This window comes from Oncorhynchus gorbuscha, linkage group LG04 (assembly GCF_021184085.1).
Source record: "Oncorhynchus gorbuscha isolate QuinsamMale2020 ecotype Even-year linkage group LG04, OgorEven_v1.0, whole genome shotgun sequence".
Lineage (NCBI taxonomy): Eukaryota > Metazoa > Chordata > Actinopteri > Salmoniformes > Salmonidae > Oncorhynchus > Oncorhynchus gorbuscha.
In genome coordinates, this window is record NC_060176.1 from 11967569 (window position 1) to 11987472 (window position 19904).

A 19904-nucleotide genomic window follows, 5' to 3' on the forward strand; every position below is an offset into this window, starting at 1 on the left:
AGAAACACATCAGATGATGTAAAATAGGGTCTAAGCTACAACATACGCAAATTATTATTTTTTTGAATCAGTTCATGCATTTTGGGATAATTGATGTTGAAGGTAAATAAATGTCCATTTTTATAAAAACAAAAAAATTCTTCAAGGTATTCTAATTATTTTTTGGGACTACCCTGTTTGCAAGCTTTTAAATGATATCAAACTCATGCCGTTGGTCTTTTCCAGTGACAAAGACATGGATGTCTCTTGGCAGGGTGGGGTATGCAAAATGGGTCAACTGTGACCACCTATATCTCCTAAATGTTTTGGCATTCAGTTCCAAAAAGTTTGTTTCTGACTATTTTATTGAACCTTTATTTAACTAGGAAGGTCAGGTTAATGGCCCAACGCTTTAACCACTAGGCTTTAACCACTAGGCTACTACTGCTATGATGGGCAAAAATGTCTAGAAAGTTTTGTTCAAGTTAAAAGGTGTGCAGTCAAAAAGTTATTGAAATCAAATGGAGCGACCCTTCTACAAGAATATTGACCTAAGGACATGAGATGGTGGAGTCACATTACACAGCACCACATAACCACATTGTGCATTGTGCATTGCAACAATACTAATGGCATTTTGAAAATGTTTCGTGTTTATAAAACAATTAATTACTAAAGTAAACAAGGGTTTTCCTTCATATCAAGTCATGAGCAATATTGCCATTGTGTGTGAAAACTCTTTGTGACAGGAGAAACAATAAGACATTTCAGCCTCAGTGTAAGGACAATAGATTGAATCAGTATTCACTCTTATCATAGGAACACACCTGCAATGTGTTATGTTGGTCTATTAAATTAGTCATAAGAGATAAACAAATGAACACAAACACTTCATGACCTGTTTTGGTGTTTTATTTAGTCCATATATATATATGAATTAATAAATACAATTAATCTAATAGATTAACTAATGCAATCTATCTAATGCAATAATAATGGTTATGAACATTGACTATGGACACTGTGTCTCCTGAATGATGGCTCAGGGCTATATCCTCCTGGGTTGTGGCTCAACTCAAGACTAGGTTGACATATACGGTTGGTTTATTTGGTTGGTCGTGATAAATATTTCAACTTGGTCAGAAGGTAAACAAATCTAGGAACCACTTGTTTATTACACCTTTTTCTGTGCAATGCGAAAATGGGGTTTAAACCTCTCATACTGGTATTAGAGGGCCATGAAATGCTTGGAACAGAGCCAACCCTTCTGCCACACCTTCACGTCCAGAAGAACCAAGGACCTTCCCTTCACTCAGGTGGTATAAAGCCAAGAACCAACAAGTACCTTTCTCATACCACCTGTGTTCACTACCCAGAGGATGACCATGGGGACAACACAGACACCCACATGGGTGTTAATATGGATGGCTCTGGCGATTGGTTTAACTGCCTCTCAAAGTGGTAGGTTGAATCCATGATTTTGTTTTACATGAAACCTTGTACTTTAGTGTTGACAGGGCTAAACTGTATGTTACTGTATGTCATAGTACTCTCACAATAGCTCCAATGTTTATCTCATTGGACAGCCTAACAATGAGGGAATATTTGACCATGCTAAGTCCTACTTTCATGTGCTTTTAAGCATGAGTTATGATTGATGAATAGGTAAATGTAGGATTGGCAAGAGAACTACATAACAGAGCCTGAAATACACAGGATTCCACAATGATTTACAGTAAAACGTCATGTAACTTATTAACATACACTTTGATTTCAGAAGATACATCAAAGGCCACAGTTAACATCATCCCCTCAATGTCAAGGATGCCTGAGATTGCAGGTAAGCTTCATAATACATGTGCTATACAAATGTGTGAGCCCTGAGGATAGTGACAATGATTAACACTGCAGCCTTACATATCCACAGACAATGGTGAAAGGACAATAACCATGATGGAGACAGTCATAGCAAGTTGTGCAACACGTTTTGTGGATTAGCTGTTTTTGAAAAGCATAAATTATTCAGTTCATAAACATGATAGAGATTGGATGTACTTTGAAAATTCTTTGTTTTTAGTTGATTAAATATTCCATTTGACCATAGAAACGCCTTGAATAACACGTTCACAAATGCCCCCAAAATGTATCCTAAGGAATAAGGTTTTGAAATGTCTGGAGAGTTAAGAAAGCTTAGGATATATTTGTGTTTTTTTTACACATATTTAACCACATTTTTTGTTGGCACAAAACTACCGCCATGCTTCCATTCAGTGACACTTGTGGGGGTCGTAGACCAAATGGTTTAGACGCTACAGTCAGAGGTTGGCACATGTGGTACTGACATCAGACGAGTCCCGTGACACCATGGAGTGGTGATATTAGTTCATAGGCCAAATCGTTTGGACGCTAAAGACGTTTTCGTGAGAATACCAATTTTTAAGATGTCCACTGGTGTGACAAACAGCTCCGCCACTTTCAACCACAGATGCGGAAGGTCGACATACTGTAGGTGGATGTGGTGGATTGAGACGCAGCCCATGCAAAAAAAACATATCTTTAGCTTAAACTGACAGATTTTGATGAGGATGTTTTCATGATGTTAATTAGATTGACACACGGCTGCGTCAGTAGACTCTTATGGTGAGTGAGTGAGGCCAATCTTGCAGGCAACCAATGGACTACTAGTTAAAAGCAAGATCTTACAAGGGGCCAAAAATTGAAATAATTCTGCTCACCGTTGTCTACACATTTCTTTCTCTGTATCTAAAGATAAAACCTGCTGAATTGTATGCTAATCATAGCTGAATTGGTTATCCGTTTCCTCAGGTGTGAGTCCTATGCACAATGGCCAGGTCTGCAGCACATGGGGTAACTACCACTTCAAGACCTTTGACGGAGACATCTTTCAGCTCCCCTCCACCTGCAACTATGTTGTGACCTCACTGTGCCATAGCAGCTATGAGGCTTTCAACATCCAGATGAGGCGGCAGGTGGTGGACAACCAGCCCACCATTAGCAAGATCACCATGAAGCTGGATGGTGTAGTGGTGGAGCTTTCCAAGGGTTCCGTTGTTGTAAATGGGAAGAAGTAAGTTCCTCAAGAATTTCTCATGTAGCTGTATTTCTCAATCAGTGCTCAAGTAGTTGGATGTCATATTGTTGTCCCAGTCACTTTGACTTAAAACATTAGACGCAACTGTATACTGTGTAAGTATGCTCCAGCACATATTTACAGCGATTGAGATGAGATTACTGTTTTTATACTACTAATGAAAATGTCTTAAAATGAAGTCAATTGAGCTAATGTCAAATTGGTTGGTCTGACTAAGTTCTAGTTGAATCTAATGCTTTGTCTTCCTCTTCCTCCAGTGCCACCTTACCATTCAGCCAGTCTGGTATTCTCATTGAAGAGACTACCTCCTACATCAAGATCAAAGCAAAACTGGGATTGGTAGCCATCTGGAACCAGGAGGATTCCTTCTTGGTAGTACAACAATTATGCATTTATGAATATTTCTGTTGTGGAATTAGGTTTTTGCAGTGTGGTCAATGTCTACATTTGAAGGCCTGTGCTATGGTGGGCACTTGGAATGAATGTAGGCACTTGGAATGACTATAGGTAGTACTAATCTAAAGTTATTTTAAGGAATAGGTTGTCACTGCAGTTAAATGTTCGTTTTGTTACAGTCATTTCCCGTTTTTGTTGAGTGTAATGCGGTTATGGAGGTAAACTGTCTCCCGAAAATGTCTAATGGTCTTCTATTTCAGGTGGAGATGGACATCAAATTCAGAAACAAGACCTGTGGTCTATGTGGAGATTTTAATGGAGTTCAACAATTTGATGAGTTCTATAGCCATGGTACATTTTCACTGACACTATCAACACGTCAACCATAGCCTATTATTTGGAATACAGTTGACATTCAACAATAATTTGATTTATTTTTATGTCAAAGGTATGAAATTGTCCCCTGTCGACTTCGGAAACTTCTGGAAATTGGATGGTCCAACTGAAAGCTGTACTGAAAAAACACTGCTTTCGAATCATAAATGCCCCAATCTGGTAGGTTAAACTTTATCGCTTATGATAAGAATAGGATGTTGGCTGCTGTGTACTTAACAACATTTTGACTCCCTTGATAAAGATTAGCAAAAATGACTATACTGTATACTGCTACAGTATATATGCTCCATTTCTTTGAAAAATATATTATTTTATACTAATACAATTGCTCTGAGAAAGAGATTTTGTTTAAAAGTCATATTTTCTTTCTCTCTAGTCAGGGGTCAAAATTATTGACACCCCTGTTTTCAATACCTTTCAATACCTTGAGAGAATAATAGGACTGAGCCTTTTTCTAAAATGTTTTATGAGTTGGTGAACATATTGGGAGGGATTTTAAACCATTCCTCCATAGAGAATCCTTCCAAATCCTTGATATCCTTTGTCTGTGCTTATGGACTGTCCTTCAATTCAAACCACAGGTTTTCAATGGGTGTCAAGTTCGGAGACTGCAAAATAGCCCCTTTTTGCTATGGCCGTCTCAGTCTCTCTTTGAAACCCACTGAAAATCTGTGGTCGACTATTCTTATGGCCATCCATAAGAACAGACAACGATTATCAAGGATCCTAATCAGTGGAGGCTGCTGAGGTAAAGACTGCTCATAATGATGGCTGGAACGGAGTAAATGGAATGGCATCAAACACATGGAAAACATGTGTTTGATGTATTTGATACCATTACACTAATTCCGCTCTAGCCATTACCACGAGCCCATCCTCCCCAATCAAGTTCCCACCAACCTCCTGTGCTCCTAATGTGTTCTTCAATTCATAAAACATTTAAAAAAAGGATTATTGCAGTTTCCCTTACAAGGTGAGGTATTGAAAGATAGTGAACAACGATGTCAATAATTGTGACCCCACCTTTTAGAGATTTTTTTTGTATGACTTTTTTAGACAAAATCTCTTTCTAGAAGCAATTGTATTAATATAAAATAAAATATTTTCCCCAATTTGTTTCGCATACAATATAGTTACATTTTTTTCTTATTTATTTTATACAGTCCTTTCTACTCGTCTTTATCAAGGGTGTAAATAATTTCAGACTCCACTGTATATGTCCTAATTATAACATCTCTCTGTTTTTGTTTGATAGAAACCAGTTTGTGAGCAGTTGCTCTCCGGTCCTGCCTTCAGCAGCTGTAAGGACTTGTTGGCCATCGACTCATTTGTTGAGGCCTGTGTATCTGATCTGTGCCACTGTGATAACAGCACCAACTCATTCTGCCTGTGCAACACCATCTCAGAGTACTCCCGTCAGTGTGTTCATGCAGGGGGGAAGCCCCAGCAATGGAGGACTGAACAGTTCTGCTGTAAGCATGCCATTACTCCCCATATCAAAAATCTAATCACACATTGGTTAGTTGCAACAGTATACTAATATTTTGAAATAACCTTATCTTTGCAGATAAGACATGCCCCTTCAACATGGAGTACCAGGAGTGTGGAAAGCCCTGTGTTGACACCTGCTCCAACCCAGAGAGAGGCCAGCTGTGTGAGGACCACTGCTCAGAAGGCTGCTTTTGTCCTCCAGGTAGGCAGACATATTTAAACGTTCTCTGCACATCCTCTTCTTCAAAGAGATGTGATAAATGCATTGGAATGTAGCAGACTGTATACTGATAGAATGCAAAGCAATTGATTCCATATTGTGGACCGGACTATGTTGCGTTACAAAGGCAACTACACATTTGGTCAAAACATCTTTGATCTGTTGTATGGCCAGGTATACTATCTGATTCATGTGGTATAGTATAGTGGTTTAGTTTCCTGACACAAACAAGCCAGTTGATCAGAATATATTATGGAGTGTCAGAAATTATTGTCTGTCTCGACAGAAAAATACTTTGAATTCAGATTTTGGAGTAAAAGAAAACATATAGTTACTGAGTTTTGCCTTTGTAGGGCAGTATGGTGGGATGGAGACATAATAAACACATGTATGCTCTCACCCAAAGGCACTGTTTTTGATGACGTCAACAAGAATGGTTGTATCGCATTGAGTCAATGCTCCTGCCGCCACAATGGAAAAACCTACGCACCCGGAGAGTCTTATTCAAGCACTTGTAAAGATTGGTAAGAAAACCAGGCTAAGAATTCTGACTTGAGTCTAAAAGTTATTCCAGCAGTGACAATTTGTAAGTTCCATTGAATAATTGATATGTTGCCCTTAGCTCCTGTGGTGGTGGTCAGTGGAAGTGTGTGGACAAGGACTGTCCTGGCACATGTGCTGTGGAGGGAGGATCCCACATCAACACCTATGATGGAAAAGCCTACACCTTCCACGGGGACTGCTCTTATGTTCTGACCAAGGTCCATATGCAGTTTCCTCACCAAAGATCTGTGTGCATCCATCTCATCCACATAAGACATCTTAACACTTGTCAACTTTTTTGTAGTTATTATGTCTGTATTACAGCTTTGTCTCCAGCTTCTTTACTTTTATTCTAACAAATCCAGGATTATGAAGAACATCGTAATCAAACTATATAGAACAGGGCTCTCCAACCATGTTCCTGGAGAGCTACCGTCCTGTAGGTTTTCACTCTAACCCTAATTTAGGGCACCTGATTCTACTAATTAGCTGGTTGATGAGCTGAATCAGTTAACTACAACTGGAGATGGAGCAAAAACCTACAGGAGAGTAGCTCTCCAGGAACAGAGTTGGAACAATAATATTCATCTTGCATTCATACGTTTATCTATGGAGAAATCTGGGTTGTTCATGTTTACTCGGTCTCTTGTTTTATACTGAGATATTGATTTGACCTTTTATTAAGGCAAATATTTGTAACAGCGTATTCATATTTTTTTCAGGACTGTGATGGGATGCAATTCACTGTACTGGGTGATCTGGTGCAGTGTGGGCTTTCTGACAGTGAGACTTGTCTAAAGGCTGTTATCCTGTCCCTCTCAGAAGGAGCCACTGTAAGTATTCTTTGACTGACATGCTCTCAGCCTTTGACCGCAGTAGATGTTATTCCCGTAATGTTGTTAGGTTTTAGACTTTCATGTATAATTTGAATATCATGAATAAGCATATGGTTAAACAACGCCCCTCTATGCAGGTGATCAACATACAACCAAATGGAAAAGCCTTTGTAAATGGAATCTATTCTCAGCTGCCCTTTTCTGTTGGTAAGTTACAGTTGCACATTAAACATACAGTACAATCAATGTAGTCATGACTAGGCATACATGAAACTTGTGTCCTACAGTTAAAGCACATCATTGTATGGGGAATACATAATGATACATGGGAATGTTGTGATGGTGATGCAGCTTTATCATTTAACACTGACACATATATTTTAATGCAGCATCTTACTCCTTCCTCTTCACTTTGTTCCTTATAGCTGGAGTAACTATTTTCAGAGCCTCCTCATTTTTCATCATCGTCCAGACCACCTTTGGCCTCCAGTTGGAAATCCAACTCTCACCAATCATGCAGGTCTATATTGCTGCAAGCACCGTTTGGCAGCAGAGAACTTGCGGTATGTCTCATCATCCGTTGACCAACCACCACAGTCCACTGAGGTGTTCATGTTCTGGGAATGATTTATATTCCCTGTATATAAATACATGTTCACCCTACAGGTCTTTGTGGAAACTTCAACAACAACCAAGGAGATGATTTCAAGGTCCTGAGCGGAGTGACTGAGGGCACAGCCATTGGTTTTGCAAACACCTGGAAAACACGAGCCAGCTGCCCAGACATCAAGAGTAGCTTTGAAAGCCCCTGCAGTTTAAGTCTTGACAATGGTAGCAGCATGGTTTATCCCCTTTCCATGTCAGGTTTAAATGTTATGGAGAATGGTGCAAGTGCTTCTTAAAGTTGGCCTAACTAATTCCTGTGGTTTATTTTTTCACCATTTCAGAGAAATATGCTCAGCACTGGTGCTCTCAGCTGGCTGATCCTAAAGGGTTGTTTGCTCCATGCCATGCAGCGATAAGCCCAGACATGTACAAAGATGTGAGACCCCATCACCATACTATTAATTTCTGAATATTTCATGAGCATAGCTAATACACATATGTATGTATCATGTGATTACAGTTGTTATGGGGGAATTGACAATAATTTTGCTTGCTGTTAAATATTGTTTTCTGCACAGTGTTCGTGCATATTATGCACACACAATTAATTAAAACTATTGTACAGCATAATATGGATGCTGTTCTGACTGTGGTTTTCTATTCAGAACTGCATGTATGACAGCTGTAACTGTGAGAAGAGCGAGGACTGCATGTGTGCTGCCGTCTCCTCTTATGTCCACGCTTGTGCTGCCGAGGGTATCCAGCTCACTGGCTGGAGGGACACTATCTGCAGTGAGTGACAATCACACAGTAATACCTAAGAAGATGTGTCAATTGTGGAAGAATAAGATAGAAATATGATAAATATTTACATCAAACACTAATTGTTGCCATCCACAGACAAATACTCCACCTCGTGCCCTAGCACCATGGTCTACAGCTACAGCATGGAAATCAGTGATCGCTCCTGCCGCTGCTACAGCGACTCTGACATTACCTGTTCAATCACCTTCGAGCCTGTGGATGGGTGTGTCTGTTCTGAGGGAACCTACCTGGATGATGAGGGCCAGTGTGTTCCACCAGCCAGCTGCCCTTGTTATTACAAGGGCTCAGTGGTGTCCCCTGGAGAGGTCATCAGCAAGGATGGAACCATGTGGTATGGACCGAGTTATTTACCTACCTATACTCAAGCTGTATATCAGTGTAATTCACAACACATTTTATTTTAAAGGCATATTTTTGAGACTTTATGAACCAAGGGCCTTGGGCCTTGCTTTCCTGCAGTGTGCATAGGGACATTCAAGTACCATTAACATACTTTTATTTCAGCACCTGCAAGGAGGGAAAACTCCATTGTATTGGAGATTCACCTGATCATCCATGTAAGTTCATGTATATAAAATGTCAAAACATCTCACAATTTTGAGATATTGTACTGTGCCAGACAACACTGAATTTGAAATAAGTATATTCTTTTAATGGCACTCTGTCAAATCCTATATACACATGTGGTGTGTGGTAGTAGTATGCTATTGGCAACAGAACCAGGCTATGTGCATGTTGAATTATCATCTCTCCATCCTAGTACACACTTTACAGAGCATATTGATTTTGTGAAAGACACAACAGAGTCATGACACATGAATTCCCTTTATTTTCACAGCATGTGTTGCACCAATGGTTTTCTTCAACTGCTCCAATGCAAGCCCAGGAGTGAGAGGGTTAGAGTGTCAGAAGAGCTGCAACATTCTGGATATGGCCTGTGTAAGTCCCCTGTTTACTTCGTCTCCAGGCCATTTCGCACAGCGGATATACACCTGTGTACAAAACATTAAGAACACTTTCCTAATATTGATGTTAATACACAATCCGTCTCAATTGTCTAATGGCTTGAAAATCCTTCTTTAACCTGTCTCCTGCTCTTCGTCTACACTTATTGATGTGGATTTAACAATTGACATCCATAAAGGATCAATGCTTTCAGCTGGATTCCCCTGGTCAGTCTATGTTATGGAAAGAGCAGGTGTTCTTATTGTTTCTACACTCAGTGCATCTAATGCCCAAAGGATTGTGAATAAAAATCAAGTGTAAAATATAAACTTTCAGTTTTTTATATATTGGTAAAGTTAACATAGTCTCCAAGCTATTGTGCACAGCGTATATAAGGCTGGTACATCAACGATTCAATTTTGTCCTTAGTGGGAGTGATCATATAATTCTATGGCCGTTTCCTTATTGAGTAAATTATTTGTCATCATTTAATTTGAGCGAATCACACGACTGTGAGGCTTGGTTCTGTGCTTGTGGTGTGCTAGTGTATGGGGGAGGGTTATTGGAAAGGTTTTGTGGGAGATGATTGTTTGGTAGAATAAGCCAATACCTATGCGCTGGGAGTTTGTCCTGGTCTCTCTGTATTGACTAATGGCTAACGAAGGCCAAGTTTGACCTTTTGGTCCACCAGACTCTTCACTCATTCATGCATAGCCCGGAGAAGCCCACAAATCTGCTGTGAATTTCTAACACCATTTTTACACAACAGATTTTCAAATCAATAATTTTGACTTTACAGATCAGCACAGAGTGCATATCAGGCTGTATGTGTCCCCCTGGACTGGTATCCGATGGAAAAGGAGGCTGCATCAAGCCAGACCTTTGTCCTTGTTCTCACAATGCAGCTACTTACCAACCAGGAGACAGCATCAAGGTCGACTGCAATACCTGGTAAGCTCATCTTGCCTTATTTGGGGTTTTAGACCAATTAAGACTTCAGTCTGATATCTGTTTTTGCCACTTTCAGCACTTGTAAAGACAGAAAATGGCAGTGCACAACTAACCTGTGCCATGGAACCTGTGCCATTTATGGAGATGGACACTACATTACTTTTGATGGGAAACGATTCACTTTCGAAGGAGACTGTGAATACACTCTTACAAAGGTATGCTTGCAGGGTAACGTGATAGTCTAAGTGATCATCACCAATATTATTTGTTTTATTGTTTAAGTATTAATACATGATGACCAATAAGGGTTTGTGTTCATTTTTAAAAAGGTATATACTGTAGGTGTTTCTGGGGAGTCTGAACAGCAATATTTGAAACTGTTTGGACATTATCTGCTGTTGCTTTGTGAATACTACTGTAGCATTCCCAACGAGATTAACATTTTTATTATTTAATTGATTGACTTACCGCATGTGTGGTTGGAGATAATGTACCATCCACCATAATACTGTGTTGGCTGTTGTTACATTTATGACTGAAATTGAGTCTACCTTAAACAGGACTACTGTGGAAACAACAATGCCAATGGCAGCTTCAGAGTCATCACTGAGAACATTCCCTGTGGAACAACAGGCACCACCTGCTCCAAGGCCATCAAGCTCTTCCTGGGGGTAACTAGATTCCTGCTTCCTGCCTGGCACATACCATTACTGAAGCCAATACTACTACTTTTCAGTCATACATACATACATACATACATACATACATACATACATACATACATACATACATACATACATACATACATACATACATACATACATACATACATACATACATACATACATACATACATACATACATACATACATACATACATACATACATACATACATACATACATACATACATACATACATACATACATACATACATACATACATACATACATACATACATACATACATACATACATACATACATACATACATACATACATACATACATACATACATACATACATACATACATACATACATACATACATACATACATACATACATACATACATACATACATACATACATACATACATACATACATACATACATACATACATACATACATACATACATACATACATACATACATACATGCATACGTTACAAAATACACACATCAAAGCTTCATGAGGCTAGGCAAAAAACAAACATTATAGCATACATTATAACAATCAGTAATTAGATAAATTTATATTTTTAAAAATCTCTTTCAGAACAATGAATTAATCCTGACAGAAGGGAACTACCAAGTCATTGAGAGAAATACAGGGGAGGCGGTTCCTTACCAGATTCGCACAATGGGCATCTACCTTGTGATTGAAGCCAATAATGGGTTGATTCTCATGTGGGACAGGAAAACAAGCATGTTCATCAAACTTAACCCACAGTTCAAGGTACATTTAAACTTTGATTGGATGACAAATTAGATATTAAAATATGTTTCTAGTATTCCATCAACTGATATTCACAAGTCTGTTATGACTTTTTATCACTCAACTGAATCTAATGCTATGTCCTCTTCAGGGACATGTCTGTGGTCTGTGTGGAAACTATGATGGCAATGCAAACAATGACTTCACTACCAGAAGCCAGGCAGTAGTTGTCAATCCTCTAGACTTTGGAAACAGCTGGAAAGTCTCTGCAAGCTGCCCCGATGCAAAGAACAAAAGGAGCCCCTGTACTGCCAACCCTTACAGGCAGTCTTGGTCACAGAAGCAGTGCAGCATCATACAGAGCAAAGTTTTCACAGACTGCCATTCTAAAGTAGGTTTAGACTTTAGTCGTTCACTGAACGTTTTGGAATTTGATATGATCATGTTGACTAAATGATGTTCTCCAATTAGGTGGACCCCTCTTCTTTCTACGATGCTTGTGTGACAGACTCGTGTGCTTGCGACAGTGGTGGAGACTGTGAGTGTTTCTGTACCGCTGTGGCAGCTTATGCAGAGGCCTGTAATGAGGCTGGAGCCTGCATAGCCTGGAGAAGCCCACAAATCTGCCGTGAGTTTTTAAATTTTCCATTCATTTAAGTGCTGACATAAAAAAAGGCTTAATCCAGTCAGTTTAAACCGAATTGAAGATAATACTCACAGAGAGCTTTTGTCCACCACATACAGCACTGTTCTGTGATTACTACAACCCCCCTGGAGAATGTGAGTGGCACTACAAGGCCTGTGGAGCTCAGTGTATGAAGACCTGCAGGAATCCCTCTGGGAGCTGCTCATCTCAGATACCACCTCTTGAAGGTACAGTAGACATTCATTTAGGATCTATTTTCGGCAACAACAATTTTCCATAAAAGATACTTAGTATTTATTTAATGTTGAAGCTAGAGTCCTTAAATGAAACAAGAAAAACGTCGCCACCCCGCCTCTGTTTAGGTAAAAAGCTGAGGGAAGGCCCAGGAGAATTGTAACCATTCTCAAATTCATGCAGGGCTATGGATACAAGGGCTTTCATGATATAAATGCATGATATAAAAATGATTGTTTTAACCATGTTTTGAGGCTACACAGTGTTTGACTTAATTTGTATTGTTTACAAACATTGTGGTAAAACAAACGTGTATTTCGGGTTCTTATGGGGTACGACAGTTGAACTAAGCTCAGTAGGCATTTATAAGTTATATTCTTCAAGAATTAATGGGTATGTATTATTCATTTATAGGTAAAAACAAAAATGGCTGTAGCAACAAAAGATTCTAGCTTTAAATTACCTCTATCAATCAATTGCTTTCTGATAATTAATATTTGAATATTTTTCTTCTTCTTTAGGTTGCTATCCAAAATGTCCTCCTGCTCAACCCTTCTTTGATGAAGATATAATGAAGTGTGTGGAGAAGGAGCAGTGTGGCTGCTATGGCAGAGATGGAAAACACTACAATAATGGAGAAAAAGTACCGACCACAGAAAACTGCCAGACATGGTATGTCTTTAGTAATACAGAGAATCTTGGTCTTGGCTAAAATTGTGAACACCCTAACTTTGTTTGAATGTCAAGAATTAAACTAATTAGAATTGTAAATGTTTATTTTTCCAAAGCTATTGTAATTCAGTGACAGAAGACTGCAAATACGATGTACAAGGTATGAATGCATCCCTCAAAAAAAAAAAAAAAAACGAAAACACAGTAATAATGTTTTCAACCTTCCAGTACCCTAAAATATATCTTATCATTTCAGCTTGCACTTGCACCTACAATGGGAACAAATACCCCTATGGGCATATCATATACGATACATCGGATGGACATAGCAGCTGTATGACAGCAGTTTGTGGGAAGAATGGAACCATTCACCGGGACATGTACCCATGTTCAACTACAACTCCAACAACTTCTATATCATCTCATCCAACTCCATCTACGAATGTTCCTACCTCTACATCATTCTCTACAGTGACAACAAATGTTTTCACTTTCTCAACACCAACGCCAACTGGTGGGTACCTGAAACGGAGGCTTTAGTGACTAGTATGACTTGGTTATATATCAGAGTAGGCTGATGAGCGGAGGACGGGCTCATAATAATGAGTGGGAAAGAGTAAATGGAATGGTGTCAAACACAAGGAAATCAGGTGTTTGTGTTTGAGACCATTCCATTTATTCCATTCCAGTTATTACTATGAGCCCGTCCTCAATGTTTAACGTTCCACCAGCCACCATTGTTGCATATGAAGTGTGAACACTACAGCAAGTATCTCTTATGATCAGAATGGCTGAAGACATTGCTAACTAGGCACCTTCCTTAGATTTCTTTACATTAACACCAATCTAAAAGAATTAAATATATTTTTATATTTTTGTATTTAACTGACTAACTGTAATGTATACCCTGATTCTATAGAGCCAGCCACATCTTCAACAGAGACAACAGTGTCTCCAACAACCTTTACCACTACATGTGGATATCCATGTGTGTGGTCACAGTGGTTTGATACCACATTCCCTACACTTGGAACTCCAGGAGGAGACTCTGAAACCTACAACAACATAAGAGCAGAGGGACACAATATATGTGAGAAGCCAAGCAAGATCCAATGCAGAGCCGAGAAGTACCCAAATGTTAGCATAAGCCAAGTAGGCCAAGTGGTGCAGTGTAATGTAGCAGAAGGGTTGACTTGCAGAAATGAAGACCAGTCAGGCCCATTCCCACTGTGCTTTAACTACCAAGTCCGAGTCCTCTGCTGTGATGAAGATCTTTGCACATCTAAGCCTACAACCATTTCACCAACAACTACAAGACCACCTGTTATGACGACAACAACAACTACAACAGCAACCACCTCCACTATATCAACGACCACGTTGAATACAAAAACCCCTACCTGCACAGTTTGTGAGTGGTCACCTTGGTATAATGTGGACTATCCTCAATTTGGTCCTGGGGGTGGTGACAATGAATCAATTAAAAAGATTCTAGAATCTGGAAAACATATTTGTGAAAAACCAGTGGATGTCATGTGCCAAGCAGTACGATATCCAGGGATCCCATTGTCTGAATTAGGACAGAAGGTAGAATGTAATACAAAGGTTGGATTAATATGCCAGAACAAAGATCAAGGTATTCCTCCAATATGCCTTGACTATGAAATTAAGGTGAAGTGTTGCAAGACTGTGAAATGTCACACTACAACACAAGAAACTACAACTACACCTACTGTCACAACTACAATAATGTCAACATCCACGTTAACTACAATAACAAGTAAACCAATGACAATCACTACTCCTCCAACCTCAACTCAACCTCTGACCACAACTACAACTCCAACCACCACAACAACACCCACTACTACGATCTTGACATCGCCTGCTCCAGCTACCAAATCAACAACAATTCCTTCGACCACGACTCCTATACCCACTACTACAATCTTAACTTCGACAGCTCCATCTACCACAAAAACAACAACTCTGCCTTCTACTACAACTCCAACCTCTACTCCTACATCAACCTCAACAGGAGCATCAACTACCCAGTGCAGTGGTGAAGAAAGTTGTGTGTGGTCAGACTGGATCAACCTTGGTCAGCCAACCTCTGGCTCTGAAGGTGGAGATAATGAATCCATTAAGAACATCATTGCTAGTGGTTATCACATTTGCTCAGCTCCAGAGGCAGTTGAATGTAGAGCAAAACAATACCCTGGACTTCAGATCTCTCAGCTTGGCCAAGACGTGACTTGCAATCCATCCGTTGGACTGATTTGTAAAAACAGTAAGCAAGGTCTTCAGCAAAAGTGCTTCGATTACGAGATACGAGTGAAATGTTGTCAATGTCCTCCCACAACACACATCCCGACAACAACAACAACAACAACAGTTCTGTCGACCACGACTCCTACACCCACTACTACAATCTTAACTTCGACAGCTCCATCTACCACAAAAACAACAACTCTGCCTTCTACTACAACTCCAACCTCTACTCCTACATCAACCTCAACAGGAGCATCAACTACCCAGTGCAGTGGTGAAGAAAGTTGTGTGTGGTCAGACTGGATCAACCTTGGTCAGCCAACCTCTGGCTCTGAAGGTGGAGATAATGAATCCATTAAGAACATCATTGCTAGTGGTTATCACATTTGCTCAGCTCCAGAGGCAGTTGAATGTAGAGCAAAACAATACCCTGGACTTCAGATCTCTCAGCTTGGCCAAGACGTGACTTGCAATCCATCCGTTGGACTGATTTGTAAAAACAGTAAGCAAGGTCTTCAGCAAAAGTGCTTCGATTACGAGATACGAGTGAAATGTTGTCAATGTCCTCCCACAACACACATACCGACAACAACAACAACAACAACAACAGTTCTGTCGACCACGACTCCTACACCCACTACTACAATCTTAACTTCGACAGCTCCATCTACCACAAAAACAACAACTCTGCCTTCTACTACAACTCCAACCTCTACTCCTACATCAACCTCAACAGGAGCATCAACTACCCAGTGCAGTGGTGAAGAAAGTTGTGTGTGGTCAGACTGGATCAACCTTGGTCAGCCAACCTCTGGCTCTGAAGGTGGAGATAATGAATCCATTAAGAACATCATTGCTAGTGGTTATCACATTTGCTCAGCTCCAGAGGCAGTTGAATGTAGAGCAAAACAATACCCTGGACTTCAGATCTCTCAGCTTGGCCAAGACGTGACTTGCAATCCATCCGTTGGACTGATTTGTAAAAACAGTAAGCAAGGTCTTCAGCAAAAGTGCTTCGATTACGAGATACGAGTGAAATGTTGTCAATGTCCTCCCACAACACACATACCGACAACAACAACAACAACAACAACAGTTCTGTCGACCACGACTCCTACACCCACTACTACAATCTTAACTTCGACAGCTCCATCTACCACAAAAACAACAACTCTGCCTTCTACTACAACTCCAACCTCTACTCCTACATCAACCTCAACAGGAGCATCAACTACCCAGTGCAGTGGTGAAGAAAGTTGTGTGTGGTCAGACTGGATCAACCTTGGTCAGCCAACCTCTGGCTCTGAAGGTGGAGATAATGAATCCATTAAGAACATCATTGCTAGTGGTTATCACATTTGCTCAGCTCCAGAGGCAGTTGAATGTAGAGCAAAACAATACCCTGGACTTCAGATCTCTCAGCTTGGCCAAGACGTGACTTGCAATCCATCCGTTGGACTGATTTGTAAAAACAGTAAGCAAGGTCTTCAGCAAAAGTGCTTCGATTACGAGATACGAGTGAAATGTTGTCAATGTCCTCCCACAACACACATCCCGACAACAACAACAACAACAACAACAGTTCTGTCGACCACGACTCCTACACCCACTACTACGATCTTAACTTCGACAGCTCCATCTACCACAAAAACAACAACTCTGCCTTCTAATACAACTCCAACCTCTACTCCTACATCAACCTCAACAGGAGCATCAACTACCCAGTGCAGTGGTGAAGAAAGTTGTGTGTGGTCAGACTGGATCAACCTTGGTCAGCCAACCTCTGGCTCTGAAGGTGGAGATAATGAATCCATTAAGAACATCATTGCTAGTGGTTATCACATTTGCTCAGCTCCAGAGGCAGTTGAATGTAGAGCAAAACAATACCCTGGACTTCAGATCTCTCAGCTTGGCCAAGACGTGACTTGCAATCCATCCGTTGGACTGATTTGTAAAAACAGTAAGCAAGGTCTTCAGCAAAAGTGCTTCGATTACGAGATACGAGTGAAATGTTGTCAATGTCCTCCCACAACACACATCCCGACAACAACAACAACAACAACAACAGTTCTGTCGACCACGACTCCTACACCCACTACTACAATCTTAACTTCGACAGCTCCATCTACCACAAAAACAACAACTCTGCCTTCTACTACAACTCCAACCTCTACTCCTACATCAACCTCAACAGCAGCATCAACTACCCAGTGCAGTGGTGAAGAAAGTTGTGTGTGGTCAGACTGGATCAACCTTGGTCAGCCAACCTCTGGCTCTGAAGGTGGAGATAATGAATCCATTAAGAACATCATTGCTAGTGGTTATCACATTTGCTCAGCTCCAGAGGCAGTTGAATGTAGAGCAAAACAATACCCTGGACTTCAGATCTCTCAGCTTGGCCAAGACGTGACTTGCAATCCATCCGTTGGACTGATTTGTAAAAACAGTAAGCAAGGTCTTCAGCAAAAGTGCTTCGATTACGAGATACGAGTGAAATGTTGTCAATGTCCTCCCACAACACACATACCGACAACAACAACAACAACAACAACAGTTCTGTCGACCACGACTCCTACACCCACTACTACAATCTTAACTTCGACAGCTCCATCTACCACAAAAACAACAACTCTGCCTTCTACTACAACTCCAACCTCTACTCCTACATCAACCTCAACAGCAGCATCAACTACCCAGTGCAGTGGTGAAGAAAGTTGTGTGTGGTCAGACTGGATCAACCTTGGTCAGCCAACCTCTGGCTCTGAAGGTGGAGATAATGAATCCATTAAGAACATCATTGCTAGTGGTTATCACATTTGCTCAGCTCCAGAGGCAGTTGAATGTAGAGCAAAACAATACCCTGGACTTCAGATCTCTCAGCTTGGCCAAGACGTGACTTGCAATCCATCCGTTGGACTGATTTGTAAAAACAGTAAGCAAGGTCTTCAGCAAAAGTGCTTCGATTACGAGATACGAGTGAAATGTTGTCAATGTCCTCCCACAACACACATCCCGACAACAACAACAACTATAACAACAGTTCTGTCGACCACGACTCCTACACCCACTACTACAATCTTAACTTCGACAGCTCCATCTACCACAAAAACAACAACTCTGCCTTCTACTACAACTCCAACCTCTACTCCTACATCAACCTCAACAGGAGCATCAACTACCCAGTGTAGTGGTGAAGAAAGTTGTGTGTGGTCAGACTGGATCAACCTTGGTCAGCCAACCTCTGGCTCTGAAGGTGGAGATAATGAATCCATTAAGAACATCATTGCTAGTGGTTATCACATTTGCTCAGCTCCAGAGGCAGTTGAATGTAGAGCCAAACAATACCCTGGACTTCAGATCTCTCAGCTTGGCCAAGACGTGACTTGCAATCCATCCGTTGGACTGATTTGTAAAAACAGTAAGCAAGGTCTTCAGCAAAAGTGCTTCGATTACGAGATACGAGTGAAATGTTGTCAATGTCCTCCCACAACACACATCCCGACAACAACAACAACAACAACAACAGTTCTGTCGACCACGACTCCTACACCCACTACTACAATCTTAACTTCGACAGCTCCATCTACCACAAAAACAACAACTCTGCCTTCTACTACAACTCCAACCTCTACTCCTACATCAACCTCAACAGGAGCATCAACTACCCAGTGCAGTGGTGAAGAAAGTTGTGTGTGGTCAGACTGGATCAACCTTGGTCAGCCAACCTCTGGCTCTGAAGGTGGAGATAATGAATCCATTAAGAACATCATTGCTAGTGGTTATCACATTTGCTCAGCTCCAGAGGCAGTTGAATGTAGAGCAAAACAATACCCTGGACTTCAGATCTCTCAGCTTGGCCAAGACGTGACTTGCAATCCATCCGTTGGACTGATTTGTAAAAACAGTAAGCAAGGTCTTCAGCAAAAGTGCTTCGATTACGAGATACGAGTGAAATGTTGTCAATGTCCTCCCACAACACACATCCAACAACAACAACAACAACAACAACAGTTCTGTCGACCACGACTCCTACACCCACTACTACAATCTTAACTTCGACAGCTCCATCTACCACAAAAACAACAACTCTGCCTTCTACTACAACTCCAACCTCTACTCCTACATCAACCTCAACAGGAGCATCAACTACCCAGTGCAGTGGTGAAGAAAGTTGTGTGTGGTCAGACTGGATCAACCTTGGTCAGCCAACCTCTGGCTCTGAAGGTGGAGATAATGAATCCATTAAGAACATCATTGCTAGTGGTTATCACATTTGCTCAGCTCCAGAGGCAGTTGAATGTAGAGCAAAACAATACCCTGGACTTCAGATCTCTCAGCTTGGCCAA

General features: G+C 40.7%; 1 protein-coding gene across 2 annotated transcripts; it reads left to right on the top strand.

Annotated features, from left to right (window-relative positions):
- Window positions 1-1388: 1388 nt before the first annotated feature.
- Window positions 1389-19800, top strand: LOC124033670 (mucin-5AC-like). 2 transcript variants are annotated; one of them, XM_046345838.1, is made up of 30 exons: window positions 1389-1440; window positions 1757-1819; window positions 2806-3067; window positions 3349-3463; window positions 3748-3838; window positions 3936-4042; window positions 5139-5355; window positions 5451-5576; window positions 6001-6118; window positions 6217-6355; window positions 6860-6970; window positions 7111-7180; window positions 7399-7536; window positions 7640-7804; window positions 7921-8015; window positions 8245-8371; window positions 8480-8735; window positions 8909-8961; window positions 9243-9343; window positions 10149-10300; window positions 10377-10515; window positions 10861-10971; window positions 11577-11756; window positions 11887-12126; window positions 12207-12363; window positions 12480-12608; window positions 13137-13287; window positions 13404-13447; window positions 13544-13801; window positions 14207-19800. In XM_046345838.1, the coding sequence occupies exons 1-30, from the start codon at window positions 1404-1406 to the stop codon at window positions 19609-19611; spliced, it is 9357 nt and encodes a 3118-aa protein (XP_046201794.1). In that variant the 5' UTR covers window positions 1389-1403; the 3' UTR covers window positions 19612-19800. The 2 variants fall into 2 exon arrangements, with proteins under 2 accessions (XP_046201794.1, XP_046201795.1); XM_046345839.1 differs by having other exon boundaries at window positions 1760-1819.
- Window positions 19801-19904: the final 104 nt, after the last annotated feature.

Bases quoted from the DNA above. Each gene is read 5' to 3' on its own strand.
- LOC124033670 (XM_046345838.1), top strand. From the start codon at position 1,404: ATGGCTCTGGCGATTGGTTTAACTGCCTCTCAAAGTG. The intron at 3,839-3,935 runs GTACATTTTCAC...TTTATGTCAAAG, and splicing joins TGATGAGTTCTATAGCCATG to GTATGAAATTGTCCCCTGTC. The intron at 7,805-7,920 runs GTAGCAGCATGG...TCACCATTTCAG, and splicing joins CAGTTTAAGTCTTGACAATG to AGAAATATGCTCAGCACTGG.